Source organism: Gopherus flavomarginatus, chromosome 1 (genome assembly GCF_025201925.1).
Source record: "Gopherus flavomarginatus isolate rGopFla2 chromosome 1, rGopFla2.mat.asm, whole genome shotgun sequence".
In the NCBI taxonomy this organism is placed as follows: Eukaryota; Metazoa; Chordata; order Testudines; family Testudinidae; genus Gopherus; species Gopherus flavomarginatus.
Genome location: NC_066617.1, coordinates 373,857,344 through 373,874,858, shown reverse-complemented (window position 1 = coordinate 373,874,858; position 17,515 = coordinate 373,857,344). Strand labels below are relative to the sequence as shown.

At 44.6% G+C, this 17,515-nt stretch overlaps 2 protein-coding genes and 1 pseudogene across 6 annotated transcripts in view; 1 reads left to right on the top strand and 2 right to left on the bottom strand.

The window, feature by feature from the left end:
- The window catches only part of LOC127034480 (hemoglobin subunit beta), a 121,724-nt gene that overhangs the window by 76,919 nt on the left and 27,290 nt on the right, over positions 1-17,515 (bottom strand). The gene's annotated exons all lie outside the window — the stretch shown is intronic.
- LOC127036381 (olfactory receptor 52R1-like) lies at positions 3,785-12,049 on the top strand. Its single transcript, XM_050927253.1, has 2 exons — positions 3,785-3,806; positions 10,925-12,049. Exons 1-2 carry the CDS (start codon positions 3,794-3,796, stop codon positions 11,920-11,922), a joined length of 1,011 nt encoding a protein of 336 aa, XP_050783210.1. The 5' UTR covers positions 3,785-3,793; the 3' UTR covers positions 11,923-12,049.
- Positions 16,125-17,072, bottom strand: LOC127039075 (olfactory receptor 52R1-like; annotated as a pseudogene).

Sequence of the window (17,515 nt, the reverse complement as noted above, 5' to 3'; positions counted from 1 at the left end):
CCAAGTCGAAGCAGAGCCTTGCCCAAGGACCGTACTCCCGGGACAGAGGGAAGTATTATCTCCATTTTACAGATGGGGAATGGCAAGGTAGATTAATGGACTTGTCCAAGGACACACCTGGAGTCTGTGGCAGAGCTGAAATCATTAACTATTATTATTTAGCATTTGTATTGCGGCAGCACTTAAAGGCTACAGCGAAGGTGGGTGTTAAACAAGACTATGTCTGGCGTCCTGGGTCTGTTTGACATTCCCGACTGCCTGTGACCCAGTGGCATTTGCTCAGCATGAAGCAAGAAGGTGATCCCACTGTCTTACTGGGACAGGCCTGGGGTGAGATAGACCGTGGCTCCTTGCACTGCAGCGAAAGAGCAAATCGCGCTGAGAAGCTGAAATACCCAAAGCACCACAGAGCTGGGCTCTCTGTACCAAGGACTCCTTGGCTGACTGAGGGCAAGTTACTCCAGCCAAGATATTCAGATGTGACTAATCAAGTGGGATGCCTCTGGCTTTGACTACACGCCATGACACACACACACACACACACACACACACACACACACACACACACACACACACACACACACATCCGCTCCCAGGACTCCTCATCAGAGGGTGGCTGCTCAGCCATCTCTAAAAAGATCACCATTTAAGATATCTCAAATAGTGTCCCCCAAAATGGAGACCCCCCCAAAAAATCACTAGTCCCCTGTCTGTGCCTCTGTTTCCTCTGCCATGAAAAAGGAGATTCTACTGCTTTTCTGCATCACAGTGGGAGTGTAGCTCTATGGAAGTGCATAGAGCATTTCAGAACTGGGTGGAAGGTGCTATCTGTGAGCAAAGCAAATGTAACCCCCACAGAGCTAACCTAGGTCCCTGGGGCTCCCTGTACTGGTAGCTCAGAGAAGTGCATGTGGTTGCGGGGGGGAAGCCACTGCAGGCTCAGAGTCTGCTCAGCAACCAGTAGGGAGTGAGATGCCCTCTAGGGTGACCAGACGTCCCGATAAAATCAGGACCGTCCCGATATTTGGGTGGTTGTCCCAATACTTGTCCCGATATTTCACTCCACTGGCAGCATCCGGCTTTTTTTTTTCTTTGCTCTGCCAGTTGACTCCCTCCTCCCCCATGTGTCCTCATATTTTCTTCATGTCATCTAGCCACCCTAATGCCCTCCCCTTGGGAGCTCAGGAGTAGGGGGATGCCATTTTAGGAGCCGTCTGGAGCCAGCCAGGGAAAGGGCAGGATTGGCTGCGGGCTGGCGAGTCCCAGGCCTGCATGCAGGGTTCCTCCTGAGAACTAGCCTCTGGGGAACCTGACAGCAAATCCCCCAGTTTGAGCCTTTGCCGCTCCAAGATGACTCCCAGTTTGTAGAACTTTGTTGGTGAAACTTCCCCCAGCCAGGCAGAATGAGCCCCAAGATCCCTAGGTGAGACTTGCCACCTTATCCCACATGTGAGTCCTCTGGGCTGTGCGGAGCCCAGTCAGCCACATTGCTAACTGCGGCCTGCACAGAAGGTAGCATGGCCGCAGGTCATCCAGGGCCCCTCCAAGGTACGTCTACCCATGAACACTAATATGACTTTTGCTGTATCAGGTCACGTGACTGGGGGAATTCACGGGTATTATCAGTGTGGGCACCAGTGGCCCTGAGAATAGTGTTTTACCCTGTTCTGTTCCATTCACCTGCTGTTTGATGTAATTACTGTGTTAAAGACATTGCATGTGTCTGTGTTATTTCTTGGGAGTCTCCAGCTATCTGGCAAGTAACTGGGGGTTAACCTGTGGTTAGAATTTTCTTCCCATGCTGCCCCGGTGACCCTGCCAGGAAGGAGCGAGAGGGGTGGAGGCACCACCAAATAAACCCAGATGAGGAGAAAGACGTGTTCTTTTTCTTTACTGGAACTGGAGTTTTACATCATGTTCCTCCATCCAGTCTGGCACAAACACAGTCACCAGGTTCCCATCAGGCAATTCTCTGAGTGGCATCGGTAAGAAAAGTGTCCATAAGCTCTTTTTGCCAGTTGATCTGATCTGACCACCCTTCTGAGATCCAGCCGCTTTGAGGCTCAATTCTTTTCCAAGGTTGCAACTATCCTGAGCTGCCCTTGCATCAGGAGCTGAGATGGGCGATAGCTGATCACCAGGGCCGGCTTTAGCAAGTGCAGGGCCTGATTCATGGAGCTTGTACTTACTGAGCAGCGCTCTGAGTCTTCGCGGTACTTTGGGTTGCTGCACTCCAGCCAGGGGAGCGGGGCTGAGAGCTTGCAGCTCTCCGACTGGGGGAGCAGGGCTGTGGGGCTGCAGTGCTCCAGCTGGGGGAGCGGAGCTGCAGGGCTTGCTGCGCTCTGGCTGGGTGCAGGGCCCTCTTAGGCGTGGGGCCCAATTTGGGGAAATCGGCCTAAAGACGGCCCTGCTGATCACTACTAAGAGTGTTGATCTGTAGCTCAGAAGAGCAAGGAATGGATCTTCCTGCTTCAGTATTTCCTTGGCCCTCTGTACAGCTCTCTCTGCTTCTACAGTTGCTTGTGGGTAATGCAGGCTGCTAGTGACGTGTTCAAAATCATATGTTGTTTGGAAAGATTTAACTTCAGCCGCAGTGAATTGTGGTCCATTGTCCTCCAATAGTTGTGCTGCAATACTAACCTGGGTGAATGCGCTCTTTGATTTTTTGATCACACTGCAACATGTTGTATCATTCAAATATGCAATTTCAATGTATATCTAGAAAAATAATCCACTGCAAATAGATAATGGTGTCCTCTGAATTTGCAGCAATCTGCTGCTAGCCTATTTCAGGGTCTGTCTAGTAGACGTGCTATTATTCGAGGCTTTTGGTTGTGTTGGTCTGTTAGTTCTGCAGTGTTCACATGTGTGACAGACCGGGCATTCTCTGTAATATTTCTGTAGGACTATGGTGTGTGCCTCAGTTTCCCCTCAAGGTTGCATCATTAACTCAGAGGTGGGAAAAGGTTTGCACTCTGCAGAGATACTGGTGTGATGAACACCTGGCTGTCTGAGTCCTGGGCCCATTTCCATGAGTCTGAGAAGACAAGGGCCACTCTGATTGTCCAGTCATTTGATATCTAGCAACTAACGACCATGGATGCCCCTCCCCTCCACCTCGCAGGCAGCCAATCATGCTTAATCAGCTGGAGAACAAAGGATTGCGGAGGGGCCAGGTGTGGGTAATGTTTCCCCAGCAAGAAAGCTGCCAAAAGTGACAGAGCTTATGAGGGCGGGTTCTAGGTTCAATATATCCTCACTCCTGATCTTGTGCTGTCCCTTGATACGGAATAGCTACTGGAGACTCTGATGGATTGGTCCCCCCTTCCTGGGATGTCACCAGATGTACTGGGGTTTCACTGAGCCCCTTCTGCTCCACCAGCCTGGATTCCCTCTCCCTGTTTTGCTAAATTATGCTCTCCAGCCTCTTGCAGCACACACACACAGGTAGGGCCACACCCAGCTACAGACACAAACTGAAGTCATCGCTGTGTGAGAGAATTCACTCAGCACTCACGTGAATACTCCCTTTGGGGAATAAACCTAAAATAATACTGTCTTGCACTGTATAGAAAGATCTACACAGCACAAGCTCACAAAAAATCAGCCTCTCATAGAAGAATCATAGATGATTAGGTTTGGAAAAGGCATCAGGAGGTCATCTGCTCCAACCCCTTGCTCAAAGCAGGAGCTAAACTCCAACTAAATCACTGTAAAATGGGGATATGTTCATAGTGACTTTCCTTTGCTAGGTTTTTTGATGATCCTTCAGTGAAAGGTGCTGCACAGTATAATGATAGCTACTGGTGAGAATTATTGATCTGTGATCCCTTAACAACAGCCCTGTGTGTCTGCAGATTGTTTGTGTCTCCCCTCAGGCATCTTTCTCCAGATTTCTCTGTCTACTCTCTACTCATTCCTCCTGGGCATTTACAGGGTATCAGACCCTATGGAGATCTCGGCGTTATCCTAGTTTTTTGTACTAATCAACTATAATTTTTAAATATGCACAAAGCAGCCAATTCATATCTGACTCAGCAGAGAGCTCAACGGTTCTCATCTCCCTTTGGGGAAGTCCCTTAATTACTGTTTACTCCTAAAGGTGGATAAAGAGCACAGAAACACAGACAGGCTGGTCTCCAGCCAGTTTGCATTCAGATGCCTCTTCTCCAGTAGATGCTGAGCAAACCCTCCTGGGATTGCACACAATTATATTATAAATACTGCACACCCTCAGCTTTTGGTGAGGGATGTTGCTGCAGATGCTGGAGTGAGAGAGGTGTGGGACACGGCTACCTGAAGGGGATTCTCAGGGAAGACACTTCCATATCGGGATTCACAGGTACTCATCTCTAGCTGAGGAGCTCACCTGCTCGAGAAACTCAGTGAAACGTGGAGTGATGAGATAGAGAGTAAGTTTGTGGTACTTTCCTCTCTGTGCAGCCATTAAAAACCTTAGGGCTTTTGCCACAGGGGATGAATTTGCTCTAATATCATTGACCTAAATGTCCCTCTTTGCTATGCCCACCCAGGCTCAGGGCCTCCAGCCCCAAACTGGCTGCATTTCAGTGGAGGAAAGGTGTTAGTAGATGTACAAAACAAAAGTCAATTTCTGATGCCATAGTCTGTAGTTTGCTTAGGCCCCACTGAGGGAGGTGGGTGGGTGTATGCTGTTACTTTACTTTTATCTGCTGGAATAATTATAAAAAATTGTCAGCATGGGCAAGACATGTTTTCTCCTAGCTTCATTTCAGAAGTCGACTGAACTGTTATGCCTGAAATTTTAAAAAAAGCAATTCAGCCAGAAGCAGACACACTGCATGGAGAATTTAAGTCCAAATGGTTAAAGATTGGCAAACTTATAAGCAACTGAAAATCAGGTCTGCTAATTGAAGGTGTCAGACAGCCTACAGCACCACCTACAATGGCCAATTCATTCGTGAATCCCATTCAGCTAAGTTCTTTGCTTTAACAATGTCTGTGCCAAGGAGTTCCACAGGGCAAATGTGATTTAAGCAAACAATTTTCTTTTATCAGTGTTATATGTTCAGACTTTCAATGTCATTGAATATTCCCTTGTTCATGTGTTATGAAACACAGTGAATATAAATGCCTGATCTACTTTCTTTATCAATTGATTCATATAGTTTCAGACTTGAAGGGACCATTAGATCACCCAGTCTGACCTCCGGCATAGCACAAGCCATTAAATTTGACCCAGTTACCCCGGGGTTGAGCCCAATGGCTTGTATGTGACTGAGGTCTACATAGGGTTAGAAGGGACCACAAGGGTCAATTGCTCTAACCACTTGCCAAGGGCTGAACCATCCCAGACAGGTGACTATCCAGCCTACTTATGAAACTCTCCTTTGAATGATCTTCCACGACGTGTCGTGGCGTCTGTTCCATTGTCCTACTGCTCTTATAGTTAGGAAGATTTCCCTGAGGTTTAATCAAATTCTGCTTTCCGGTACTTGAACCCTTTGCCTCTTGTCCTGCCCTTTGTGACAAGAGACAACATTTCTCAATCTTTTTTCTGGCAGCCTTTCAAATATTTGAAGACCGCTGCCATGTCCCCCCTCAATCTCCTCTTTTCCAAACTAAACATTTCCAGTTCTTCAGCCTTTGATCGTATATAGCTGGACCGCTTGTCATAATATCTTTAAATTTAACATGGGAGGAAAAACACCACATCTGCCCAACACTTAGCATTTAATTTCAGAAACAAATGGAAGTTAAAAGGTACAGAGCGAAAAGTGAAACCCCTGCAAGCTGCATGGAAACTTTTTAAAGACACCATAACAGAGGCTAAAGTTAAATGTATCCCCCAACCTAAAACAAACAAACAAACAAAAAACATAGTGACAGAACTAAACAAGTGCCACTGTGGATAAACAAGAACCTAAAAGAAAAACAATGAGAGGCAAAAAGGAAACCTTCAAAATGTGTAAGTTAAATCCTAGTGAGGAAATAGAAACGAGCATAAACTCTGGCAAACAAAGTAAAAAAAATTATAATTAGGAAGCCATAATAGAATTTGAATAACAGCTAGCGAAAGATTCAAAAAGTAATAGCAAAAAAATGGTTAAGTACATCAGAAGCAGGAAGCCTCCTAAATAACCAGTGGTGCCCCTAGATGATCGAGATGCTAAAGGAGCAGTGAAGGATGATAAGGCCATTGCAGAGACACTACATGAATTCTTTGCATCGGTCTTCACAGCTGAGGATGTTTGGGAAATCCACAAATCTGAGCCATTCTTTTTAGGTGTGAAGAACTGTCCCAGACTGAGGAGTCATTAGAAGAGGTTTTGGAACAAATTGATAAATTAAATCGCAATAAGTCACCAGGCCCAGATGGGATTCACCCAAGAGTTCTGAAGGAACTCGAATGTGAAATTGTAGAACTGCTAACTGTACTCTGTAACCTATTATTTAAATCAGCTTCTGTACCACATGACTGGAGGACAGCTAATGTGACGTCATTGTTTAAAAAGGGCTCCAGAGGTGATCCTGGCGATTACACACCAGGAAGCCTGACTTCAGCACCAAGCAAAGTGAGGGGAGGGAAAGCTCAGTGGTTTAAGCATTGGCCTATGAAATCTAGGCTTGTGAGTTCAATTCTTTAAGGAACTCATTTGGGGAACTGGGGTAAAAATCTGGAGATTGGTCCTGCTTCAAGCAGAGTTGTTTTGTTTCGTTTGTGTGGGGCTGGAAGGGATAGTTCATTGGTTTGAGCATCAGCCTGCTAAACCCAGAGTTGTGAGTTCAATACTTGAGAGGGCAAGTTGGGGATTGGTCTTGCTTTGAGCAGGGGGGTTGGACAAGATGATCACCAGAGGTCCCTTCCACCCTTAATGATTCTATGAAACTGGTTGAAATGATGGTAGGGAAAAAAATTGTCAGACACATAGATAAATATAAACTTTTGAGGAAGAGTCAAAAAAGTTTTTGTAAAGGGAAATCATGCCTCAGCTGGAAGTCAATGCAGTTTGTCCTAATGGTTAATTACGCTCAGTGCTAAACATTGGGTCCTTAATTCCAGCTGGAATTTGTATGAGTTCAGCTTCCAGCCTTGCTCTGCCTTTCTTGGCCAGATTAAAGAACCAGTTATTACTATTTAAGATAAATAAATGAAGGTCTCTGAGTGTCTCACCATCGGACATTTTTTCCAGGTTCAATTCATTTTTGTGGCTCTTTTCTGCACCCTTTCCAATGTTTCAACATCCTTTTTGAAATGTGGGTCCCAGGACTTTACGCAGTCAGTTTCACTAGTGCCACGTGCAGAGGTAAAATCCTTCCCCTGCTCCAACTCACCACTCCCCTGTTTATGTAGCCAATGACCACATCACCTTTTTGGCCATAGCATTGCACTGGGAGCTCACAATGATTTGGTTGTCCACAATGAGCCTTAAATCCTTTTCAGTGTCCCTGCGCTCCATAATACAGGCCCCAGTCTGAGGGTCAGCCCTGCATTCCCTGTACCGAGAGGATAACTTTGCATTTGTCTGTATTAAAACATTTTGTTTGAATGAACCCAGCTCACGAAACACCCCAGATCTGTCAAAGTACCTGCCTTGGCCTCCTCATTGTACCCACTTTGCCATTCTTTAGGTCATCTGCTAATTTTGTCTGCAGTGATTTTCTATTTGATTCCAGATCGTTGCTGAAAATATTGAACAGCATCAGGCCTAGAATTGATCCCTGTAGAAACCCACCAGAAACAGCCCGATTCACTGACAATGGTCCATTGACAACTGCTTTCTGAGACCGCTTATCAGTTAGCCAGTTTTTAGTCCAATTAACATGTGTTTTACTGATATTGTATAGTGTTGATTTTTTTATCTGAATAGTTTCCCCTACTAAATCAAATGACTCAGAGAAATCAAAGTGTAGTGTTTCTATGTGGTTCCCTTGTTCAAACAAATGTGTTCTCTCATTAAATGATGAAATCAGGTTTATTTGACGAGATCTGTTTTAAATAAACCCAGTCGTTGACTGGCATTAATTATATTCCTAGACTTTTTTTTTTTAACTAATCCCATACCAGCTTCCACTGTTTTCTAATCTTGTCAAATCTTTTTTTAAAGCTTTCCCTTTATTTTTCATAGTTTAAATGTAACACAGTCCTGTTCTATATATGCTTTTTCATATATATATACGTAAGCAGAGTCAGGATAAGCTCTACACTGACATCTGGTGGAAAGAATTTCATAGAATGTATTTGCATAGGCACGCCTACCCTATCCCAGACTCCCAAGCTGTGGGACTGCTTGGTGACAAATTGCTCACCCTCAGTTGGGTGGTACTGGCTAGACATGGGACATGGGTTCCAAAACCCAGAGAATTGAGAGAGGTTGGGGACAGGTATCTGTGCCTGGTGGTGCAGTCTCCTTGTGGAGTCAGAAGCACCAGTTGCACCCCCTCCTCTCTCCACTGTGGAATGTCAGAGTTGATTTTTTTATTCCCTTAAGAATTTAAATACAGGTTACTGAGCTGAAATCGCTTTGGGCTAATGGTGCACTAGCACTGGGGCTCCCCTACTATGAGCTGGAATCACTAAGAGCTGAAAATCACTAAAAAGCTAAAATCACTGAGCTGAGAGCACTGAGTATGGTGCTAACTAGTGGGGAGCCCAAAGCTATACTGTGGAACAGAGCTGCTGGTGGAGTGGAGCAGTTTGTGGGGATGGCTGGAGTGGATCACGGGACAGCTGGTGGCAGCAGAGCGGCTGACAGAGCGGAGTAGCTGTGGGACGGGTGGAGCAGCCCACAGAGCGAGCGGAGCCGAGCAGTTTGCAGAGAGAACCGGAGCACCTCATGGAGCAGAGCAGCTGGTGGAGCAGAGCAGTTTCTGAGGACGGCTGGAGGAGCAGCGTGGAGCGGCTGGTAAAGCGGAGCAGTTTGTGGAGAAGGCGGAAGCAGAACCCACGGAGAGGCAGGGCAGTTGGCCCCGGACCACGTAAGGTGCCCCTTTCTACCCAGGCTGGGGGGAGGGACCTCTACAGATAAACTCTCGAACTCTGGGGTGGCATTGACCAGAGACTTTTGAGTTGTTGGACTTTGGGGTGATCGGACTTAAAACCCTAAGGGGAAAAAGGACAGTGCCAAATGTACTTGGAGGTGGGTTTTTGTTTATGGTTTGTGTTATAATCCTGTTTGTGGTGTTTCTCCAATGGGATGCCGCATTGATTCCTTCCTTTATTAAAAAGATTTTGCTACACTCAGACTCCGTGCTTGCGAGAGGGGAAGTATTGCCTCCTAGAGGCGCCCAGGGGAGTGTGGTATGTAAGTGTCCCAGGTCACTGGGTGGGGACTCGAGCCGGTTATGCATTGTGTTATTAAAACGGAACCCCTGGATACTGAACCCGGCCCTTGTTGCTGCCAACTCAGAGGGGCAGAAGGGTTACATATATAAGAAAAAGCATATATAGAACAGTATATATATATATATATATATATATATATATATAATTTCATCACCTCATGTGATATAAATACTTCATATTGCTCCTTTCCAAATGCAGAACAAAAATATTTCTTGAACACCTCTGCCTTTCTTGCAACATTAACAATTTTCTTTTCTCCCTCTAGGAATTGGCCGAAGCCTTTTCTAGGCTTTCTTTTCTTCTTAACAAAATTAATAACCTCCTTTTTTTGATCCTTAGCCATGCCACTCACAGGTTTCTCCCTGACATCTTTCACATTACTTATCAATTTTCATTAATTCCAATTTGTATTGTTTGTTATCTATTTTCCCTTTTTCTAATTTGTTATGTGTTACTCATTTCCCCCCCACCCCCGGGCCCAATTACTGCCTTTACTTCGTTTTGCCACTGAACTAGGTTTTTAGCCAACGTTTTCCACTTTCTTGGCTGTGTTATTGTGGAGTTTTAACTATCTAATACATTTAAAGAACTCCCAAGTTTCATTCCCATTTTTCTGTCTAAATTTAACCTTCCAATTAGTTTTATTGATATGTTGCCTCAATTTTGGGGAATTAGCTCCTTTGAAGCACTGTCTATACATATTACTGATTGGGAACTGTTCTCCATTTTTTCATTTGAATGTAATCAGTTCATTTGTTTATTTTGTTCTCCTTACCATATGCCCCCTTCTTTGTCTCTTCTCTAAACTGAACAGTCCCAGACTTTTCAGTCTGTCCGCATCTGGCACCACGTCCATTCTCATAACCTGTCTCAGAAATCCCCTTTCTGTGTGCTATATCCTTTAAGAAACTGAGTGACAACAACCGAGAACATGTCCAGAGCAGGTTATTCTCCATCCCATTCCTTACGCATACGAACATTGTCTTTGTTTAGCCACTGCTAGGAATGAGCAAGTGTTTCTGTGAAGTTGCTATCAGTGATGCCCGGGTCTTCTCCCTGAACTGTGCTCTAGCTGGGATCTATCCCCTGGCACATGTCTTTGCAAAAAAATTCATTTTTTTTCCACTCTTAGATGTTGAGCAACTGGGTGAATGGGGAACTTTCTACAGAATGGACACTCTAGCCTGGCTTTCATTGCATTAAGGAACAATGATGGATAACCAGTATCCACACTTGTGTTTCCTGCTGGTGCCTATTAATATTTCCTGCACTGTGATGTGCAGGAATTATTGCTGCATGGAGCACCATGAAGTATGGAATTGGCAATAGTAGGGCCAGTTGTTCATAATTAATTCCTCTGAAGAATGAAAATACCAGTTTTCAGTGTTTGACGAGCGACCAATCTGCTTTACCCATGAGAACAGCCCCCAGTAGTGCATGTAGTGTCTCATATTAACACTGTCTCTCCATTCAGGTGTTTGTCCTGCAATCATCACGCTAGACCCTGGGCACATAGAGGAAGTTGGGGGAACATATAGTATATACAGGAGACACCATTCTGCCTCAGAGTTGGAAACCTTCTCCCCTATCCCATGTCAGGTTCCAACACAACCGACTTCATCAACCCCTCCAACTTTATCCTGCTGGGCATTCCTGGCCTGGAGATGGCCCATTTCTGGATCTCCATCCCCTTCTGCACCATGTACGCCATAGCCATCTTGGGGAACTTCATTATCCTGCTCATCGTGAAGAGGGATCCAAGCCTGCATGGGCCCATGTACTATTTCCTCTGCATGCTGGCCATCACCGACCTGGTCCTGTCCACGTCCATCCTGCCCAAAACATTGAGCATCTTCTGGTTCAATTCCAGGGAGATCTATTTCAGTGTCTGCCTCACCCAGATGTACTTCATTCACTGCTTCACAGCGATGGAGTCTGGGATCTTCGTGGCCATGGCTTTTGATCGCTATGTGGCCATTTGTGATCCCCTGAGACATTCCACCATCCTGACAAACCATGTGGTGGCCAAGATTGGCCTGGCTGTGGTGCTGCGCGGTAGCATGCTTGTACTGCCCTATCCCTTCCTGGCGAGGCAGTGGCCATATTGCAGAACCAACATCATCCCCCACACATACTGTGAGCACATAGCCGTCGTGAAGCAAGCCTGCGCTGACATTCGCATCAGTATTTACTACGGCCTCTTTTTGACAGTCTCTGTGATGGGTCCGGATATGTTTTTTATCGCCATGTCCTATAGCCAGATCATCAGGGCTGTATTCAGCCTCCCCACAAAGGATGCCCAGCTCAAGACTTTTGGGACATGTATCTCCCACCTCTGTGCCATTTTATCCTTTTATGTCCCAGCTCTCTTCTCCTATCTCACACACAGGTTTGGCCACAATGTGCCCCTGCATTTTCACATTCTCATGGCCAACATTTTCCTCCTGGTTCCCCCCATGCTAAACCCCATCATTTACGGGGTGAGAACCAAACAGATCCGGGACAGGCTGCTCTGGCTCTTTTCTCATAAAGGGACTGTGACGACGCTTTTCTGGCGGGACCCAACTGAGAGTGCCAATTCAGGACCAATTGCTTAAACAGAGCAGTCACAGCCCTAGGCTGGGGTTTTTCCACCTCTAAGGTAAACCAAACCAGCCAGACAAAGAAGACTTCGGTTTTACCCCACTGGCTAACCACAAGTCACACAAGCAATTTCCTTAGACACTAAAGTTCCCAGTATCACCACCAGTTCCGCTCGTCCGGGGAATGAATAGTTATGAAAACCAACACCCCAATAAAAGAAAACGGTTCTCTCGATTCCAAAGAATCAAGCCCCAGACGCAGGTCAATATACACATCAGATCTGACCCACAAATCATGCTGTTACCAATCCTTTAGAATCTAAAATCCAAACGTTCATTCATAAAAGGAGAGAAATATAGATGAGTGTTAGAATGGGTTAAATGCAATCAATTACACACATATTGGCAAAGTTCTTGTTTCAGGCTTCTAGCAATGATGGAATAAACTACAGGTTTAAATCAAGTATCTAGATACAACCACCATTTGGATGGGTCATTCAGTCCTTTGTTCAGAGCTTCAGTTTGCAGCAAGGTTCCTTCAGTAGTAGGAAGCAGACCAAACCAGATAGTCTCTACGTAAAAGAATAAATGGACACAAATCTGACATCAGGAATCATAACATTCAAAAACCAGTAGGAGAACACTTCAACCCTCTCTGGCCACTCAGACTGGGAGTGGATGTGTCATTACAAAAACTAAGTTCCCCATACTAATTTCCCTACTGTTACTCACACCTTCTTGTCAACTGTTTGAAGGAGGCCACCCTCACTACCACTACAAAAGTGATTTTTCCTCTCTTGATACTCTACCATTGAGAATAGCCTGCTTCCACTTTAATTGAATTATCCTATTAGCACTGATCCCCTACTTGGTAAGGCAACTCCCATCTTTTCATCTACTGTGTATATATATCTGCTACTGTATTTTCCACTCCAGGCACCTGATGAAGTGGGTTTTAGCACACGAAAGCTTATGCCCAAACAAATCTGTTAATCTCAAAGGTGCCACAAGGACTCCTTGTAATTTTTGCTGATACAGACTAACACGGATACCATTGTGAACCTGTTATCTGTGAATTTTTAACCTGAATAGACAAGTCTGAGTTTAGTCCCACCACAATATTTTGATCCACTGTAACCATTTGTGTCTCTTGTGGCAAACCTGCCTGTGACTCAGTTTGAACTGCAGGATTCAAGTAGAAGTAGAGGATTACTGTGGGTGCGAGTGGCATTTTTATTGTGTCTGGCACTGAGCTCTTTCATGTTGGCTTTCTTGCGCAATTACTGTTAATGGTTCTGGTACGTGTGGAAAGATATTTCTTTTGCAATGCCACTATAGCGGATTCACATGGTAATATTTATCTGCTTTTTTGTTACTTTGTACAATTTTAATTTTATACACAGTGGCACTTAATCTGTCCACAGTAGTATATAGCCCATCGTATGGGTTACATCAACTGTGCTCTGGTACAGCATAAGATACAAGCATAACTTGGTTTCCAAACTCCCAAGCATTTTTTTTTCTTTCATTTTTGTCAAAATAGGCTTTTTCCTTTTGTTTGGATTTTTCCAATTTGGCAGCTACCTGCAAGTGGACCTGATTCAGATGTTTCTGTAATGCTTGCAGACGGGTTTCAAGCTTTACTTCCTTTAGCTGTGTGTCACTGGCATGATATAAAAGATGCTCTGGCACGTGCATAGTTTGTTTAGTTATAACCTCACCGGGTGTATGATTTGTGGAGGCAGCTGGAGTTTCCCTGAATGCCATTAAAATGAGAGGAATCAGGGTGTCCCGACTGCATCCATTAGCATCTACCAGTTTTACCAGCATATGTTTAATGGTACGATATTTTCACTCTGCCATTCCTGATGATTCAGGTTTGTATGGAATATGCAATTTTTCTTGCATTCCTAACACTTACAGGCATTTACCTGTCCAGTAAAGTGTGCTCCTCTATATGACTCTACCCTAACAGGAAATTCTCAGCGATAAAATACTTTTTCAGGTAGAACCTCTGCTGTGGCTACAGTGTATTTGCTTTTAAAGGAAATATTGCCACCCGTTTAGAGAACGGATTAATGACAACCAGAAGGTATTGGTTTTCCCTTGGAGTTTTGGTAAAGGTCCAAAAAATCAACTCACAGAGTCTGCCATGGACCTTCATATATCTGGGATCTTAAAGGCACATTTGTTTTTGTGGAGGTAGGATTATTCTGTGCACAAACCAAACAATTTTTACAGTACCGGTGTACATTTGCCTTCATGCATGACCACCAACCTATTAGGATGAGGCACTGCATGGTTTTTCCCACTTCTCGATGACCTGCTGATGCTATGTCATGTAACAGATAGATCAGTTCCCTTCTTTGCATGCTTGTTTCTCCAAATTGAAGCAACTCCTTTTTCCAAGAGTTCATAGAGTGGCCCTGCGATGTGAGTAAAGTTATGGATGAAGTCTCGATATTATTCTGCTGAACCTAAGGAAGAATGTAAAGAAGTTATGTTCGTGGGCATGGATAGTTCTTGAATTGAATCCTCCTTTTGTTGTGCAGGTGATCGACCTCCTTGAGACAACGTGATACCCAGAACGGAAACTTCTGGGACCATTAGTCAGACCTTTGTTGGATTGCACTTTAATCTTCCATCCTTTATGATTTGAAAAAAATCAGTTAGACACTCCAGGTGTTTCTCTTGAGTTTCTATTGCTAAACAAATGTCAGCTACATATTGAAATTGAAGGAACAATATTTCACACTGTGTAGAGTCAAGCACACAAGTTTATTATGCACAGCACTGGTGGAGTGTCACTTTGTTTGTTAGGCTTAGAGACACTACAGAACAATTAATTACAATAGATTATATAGGGTGCTCATTGGGCGGAGAGAAGCAACAGGAATGGGTTTTCCCAAGCCTTTTGATAGGTTCTAGCAGCAAGACAAGTTAAGCACAATAAGCCAATGGTCTGAAAGATTACATAATGGTTCCGTCCAAGGCTTAAATTAACATATTGCTGACATACAGGTAATTACCCCCAAACTACGTATTTTAAAGTGTAGAGGTTAAATCCTAATTTTTAGTTCCAGGGGAATGAGGTAGCACAGTTGACCAACTGGTACATTCCTGGAGATTTAAAGCAAAAGGCAGTAATTAGTACTTAAAATTAACAATTGTTTATAAATTTACCCTTACATTTCTGTGGGCTGGGATTGGCATACATCTTTGAGGGGAGGATGTCACAACTCATGTCTATAATATTGGGCCTCTCACTGAACTCTGTCTGGGATCTGAGGGGTATTGTACCACTATCTCTTTCCTGCATTAGGGAGTAACCATGAGGCCTTTCCCAGCACTTCATGGGTCTATAACTCGCAATAAGGACACCCAATTACTAACTCCGCTCACTAACTTGAAACTCACAAGGTTACTTGTTTACCCCAGCTTCCTCTTAGCTATGTATTGTTCTCTGTTAGCCAGCCCCCATAGCCCAAGCCAAGCTGTGGACTCTGGGCCTAGATGAAAAGTTATCAGGAGAAACTGTAGTTAAGCTCTTACATCCATAGCTAATGGATTCTGACGCTTCAAAATAGAAGAGATGGTTTAGAAAATCTTAACAAAATTCATTTCATTTGCCCATAGAAGACGGCTGAATTATTATGTAGTTTTTGGGCTCAGACTTGAAATGGAAACTGACCCCCTTCTACTCTGAAAGCTGGGCAACGTTGGCTTCCCTTAGACACATGGTAGAAAACCATTTTGCTTTGGGATTGATAGATTTAATCAGGTCAGGCATTTTGCACACAACAGCTGTACAAGCTGGAGTCACTTGATTTGATTTTTGATAATCAATAGTAAGATGCCATGACCCATTTGGTTTTTGTAGGAGCCAGATTGGAGAGCTGCATACTGAAATTCACTTACGAATGATTCCCTGCTGAAGCAATGATTCAATGGTTTTAGCAATATGAGGTGAGGCCTAAAAAATTGAAAAAATTGCCATTCCTAGGAAAATCTGAAATAGCTACTTTGGAAGCAACAGTGGTGGGGCCACAGCAGAAGAGGAGGAGCATTTATCAGCAATTAGGAAGGTGGCAACTCTATGACTTGGGCATAATTTGCCACATCAACACAGAATAGTAAGGCTGGGAAAGGATTTAATGTCTCTGTCTGTATCACCAGACATCTCTGCATGGAAATCTGAGAGCACTGGGAGAAAAAAATTAGATGCCTTTATTAGTGAAGAGCCAGAGCAGTCTATCCCGGATTTGTTTGGTTCTCACCCCGTAGATGATAGGATTTAGCACAGGAGGCATCAAGAGGTAAACGTTGGCAATGAGAATGTGGAAATGCAGAGGCACCTTCTGACCAAACCGGAACATGAGAGAGAAGAAGAGACTTGGGATGTAAAAGGTTAAAATGGCACAAAGATGGGAGATGCACGTCCCAAAAGTCTTGATCTGGGCGTCCTTTGTGGGGAAACTGAAGATGGCCCTGAGGATCTGGGTGTAGGACAGGGCAATAAAAATCACATCCAGACCAATCACACAGATTACCACAAAGAGGCCATAGTAACTACTAACACGGGTGTCGGTGCAGGCCAGATTCACCACAGCTATGTGTGCGCAGTATGGCTGGGGGATGATGTTGGTTCTACAATATGGCCATTACTTTACCAGGAAGGGATATGGCAGTACAAGCATGCTGCTTCGCAGCATCATGGTGAGGCTGATCTTGGCCACCGCTGGGCTTGTCAGGATGGTAGAATGTCTCAGGGGATCACAGATGGCCACATAGCGATCAAAAGCCATGGCCACAAAGATCCCAGACTCCATCACTGAGAAGCAGTGAAAGAAGTATAACTGGATGAGGCAGGAACTGAAATCGATCTCTCTGGAATCAAACCAGTATATTGCCAGCATTTTGGGCACAATGGACGTAGATACAACCAGGTCGGTGATGGCCAGCATGCAAAGGAAATAGTACATGGGCCCATGGAGTCTCGGCTCCATCTTCACGATGAACAGGATGGTGAAATTCCCCAAGATGCCTGTGATGTACATGATGCAGAAGGGGATGGAGATCCAGACATGGGCCACTTACAGGCCAGGAATGCCCAGCAGGATGAAGGTGGAGGGGTTGGTGAAGTCAGTTACATTGAAATCTGGCATGGAGTAGGAGATAAGGTGTCCAACATTGAGGCAGAACAGTGTCTAGTGCATGTATCATAAGGTTCCCTGACTTCCTGTATATGCTCAGGCTTTAGAGTGATGGTCACAGTACAAATGCCTGGATGGAGAGTCAATATTCATACGAGACACTACATGCACTCCTGGATGCTGTTCTCATGGGTGAAGCAGATTGGTGGCTCTTCACACACTGAAAAATGACATTTTCATTAGTTCGATAAATGAATTATGAACAACAGACCCTACGAATGCCAATTCCATATTGTATGTGGTTCCTTGCATCATTAATTCCTACATGTCATGCTCTGAGAAACCTTAATAGGCACCAGCAGGAAACGTGAGTGTGAACACTGGTTATCCATCATTGTTCCTCTTGAGGCTGAATCCCAACTCTGTCACTCCCAGTGCAGCTGTGGGTCCCACAA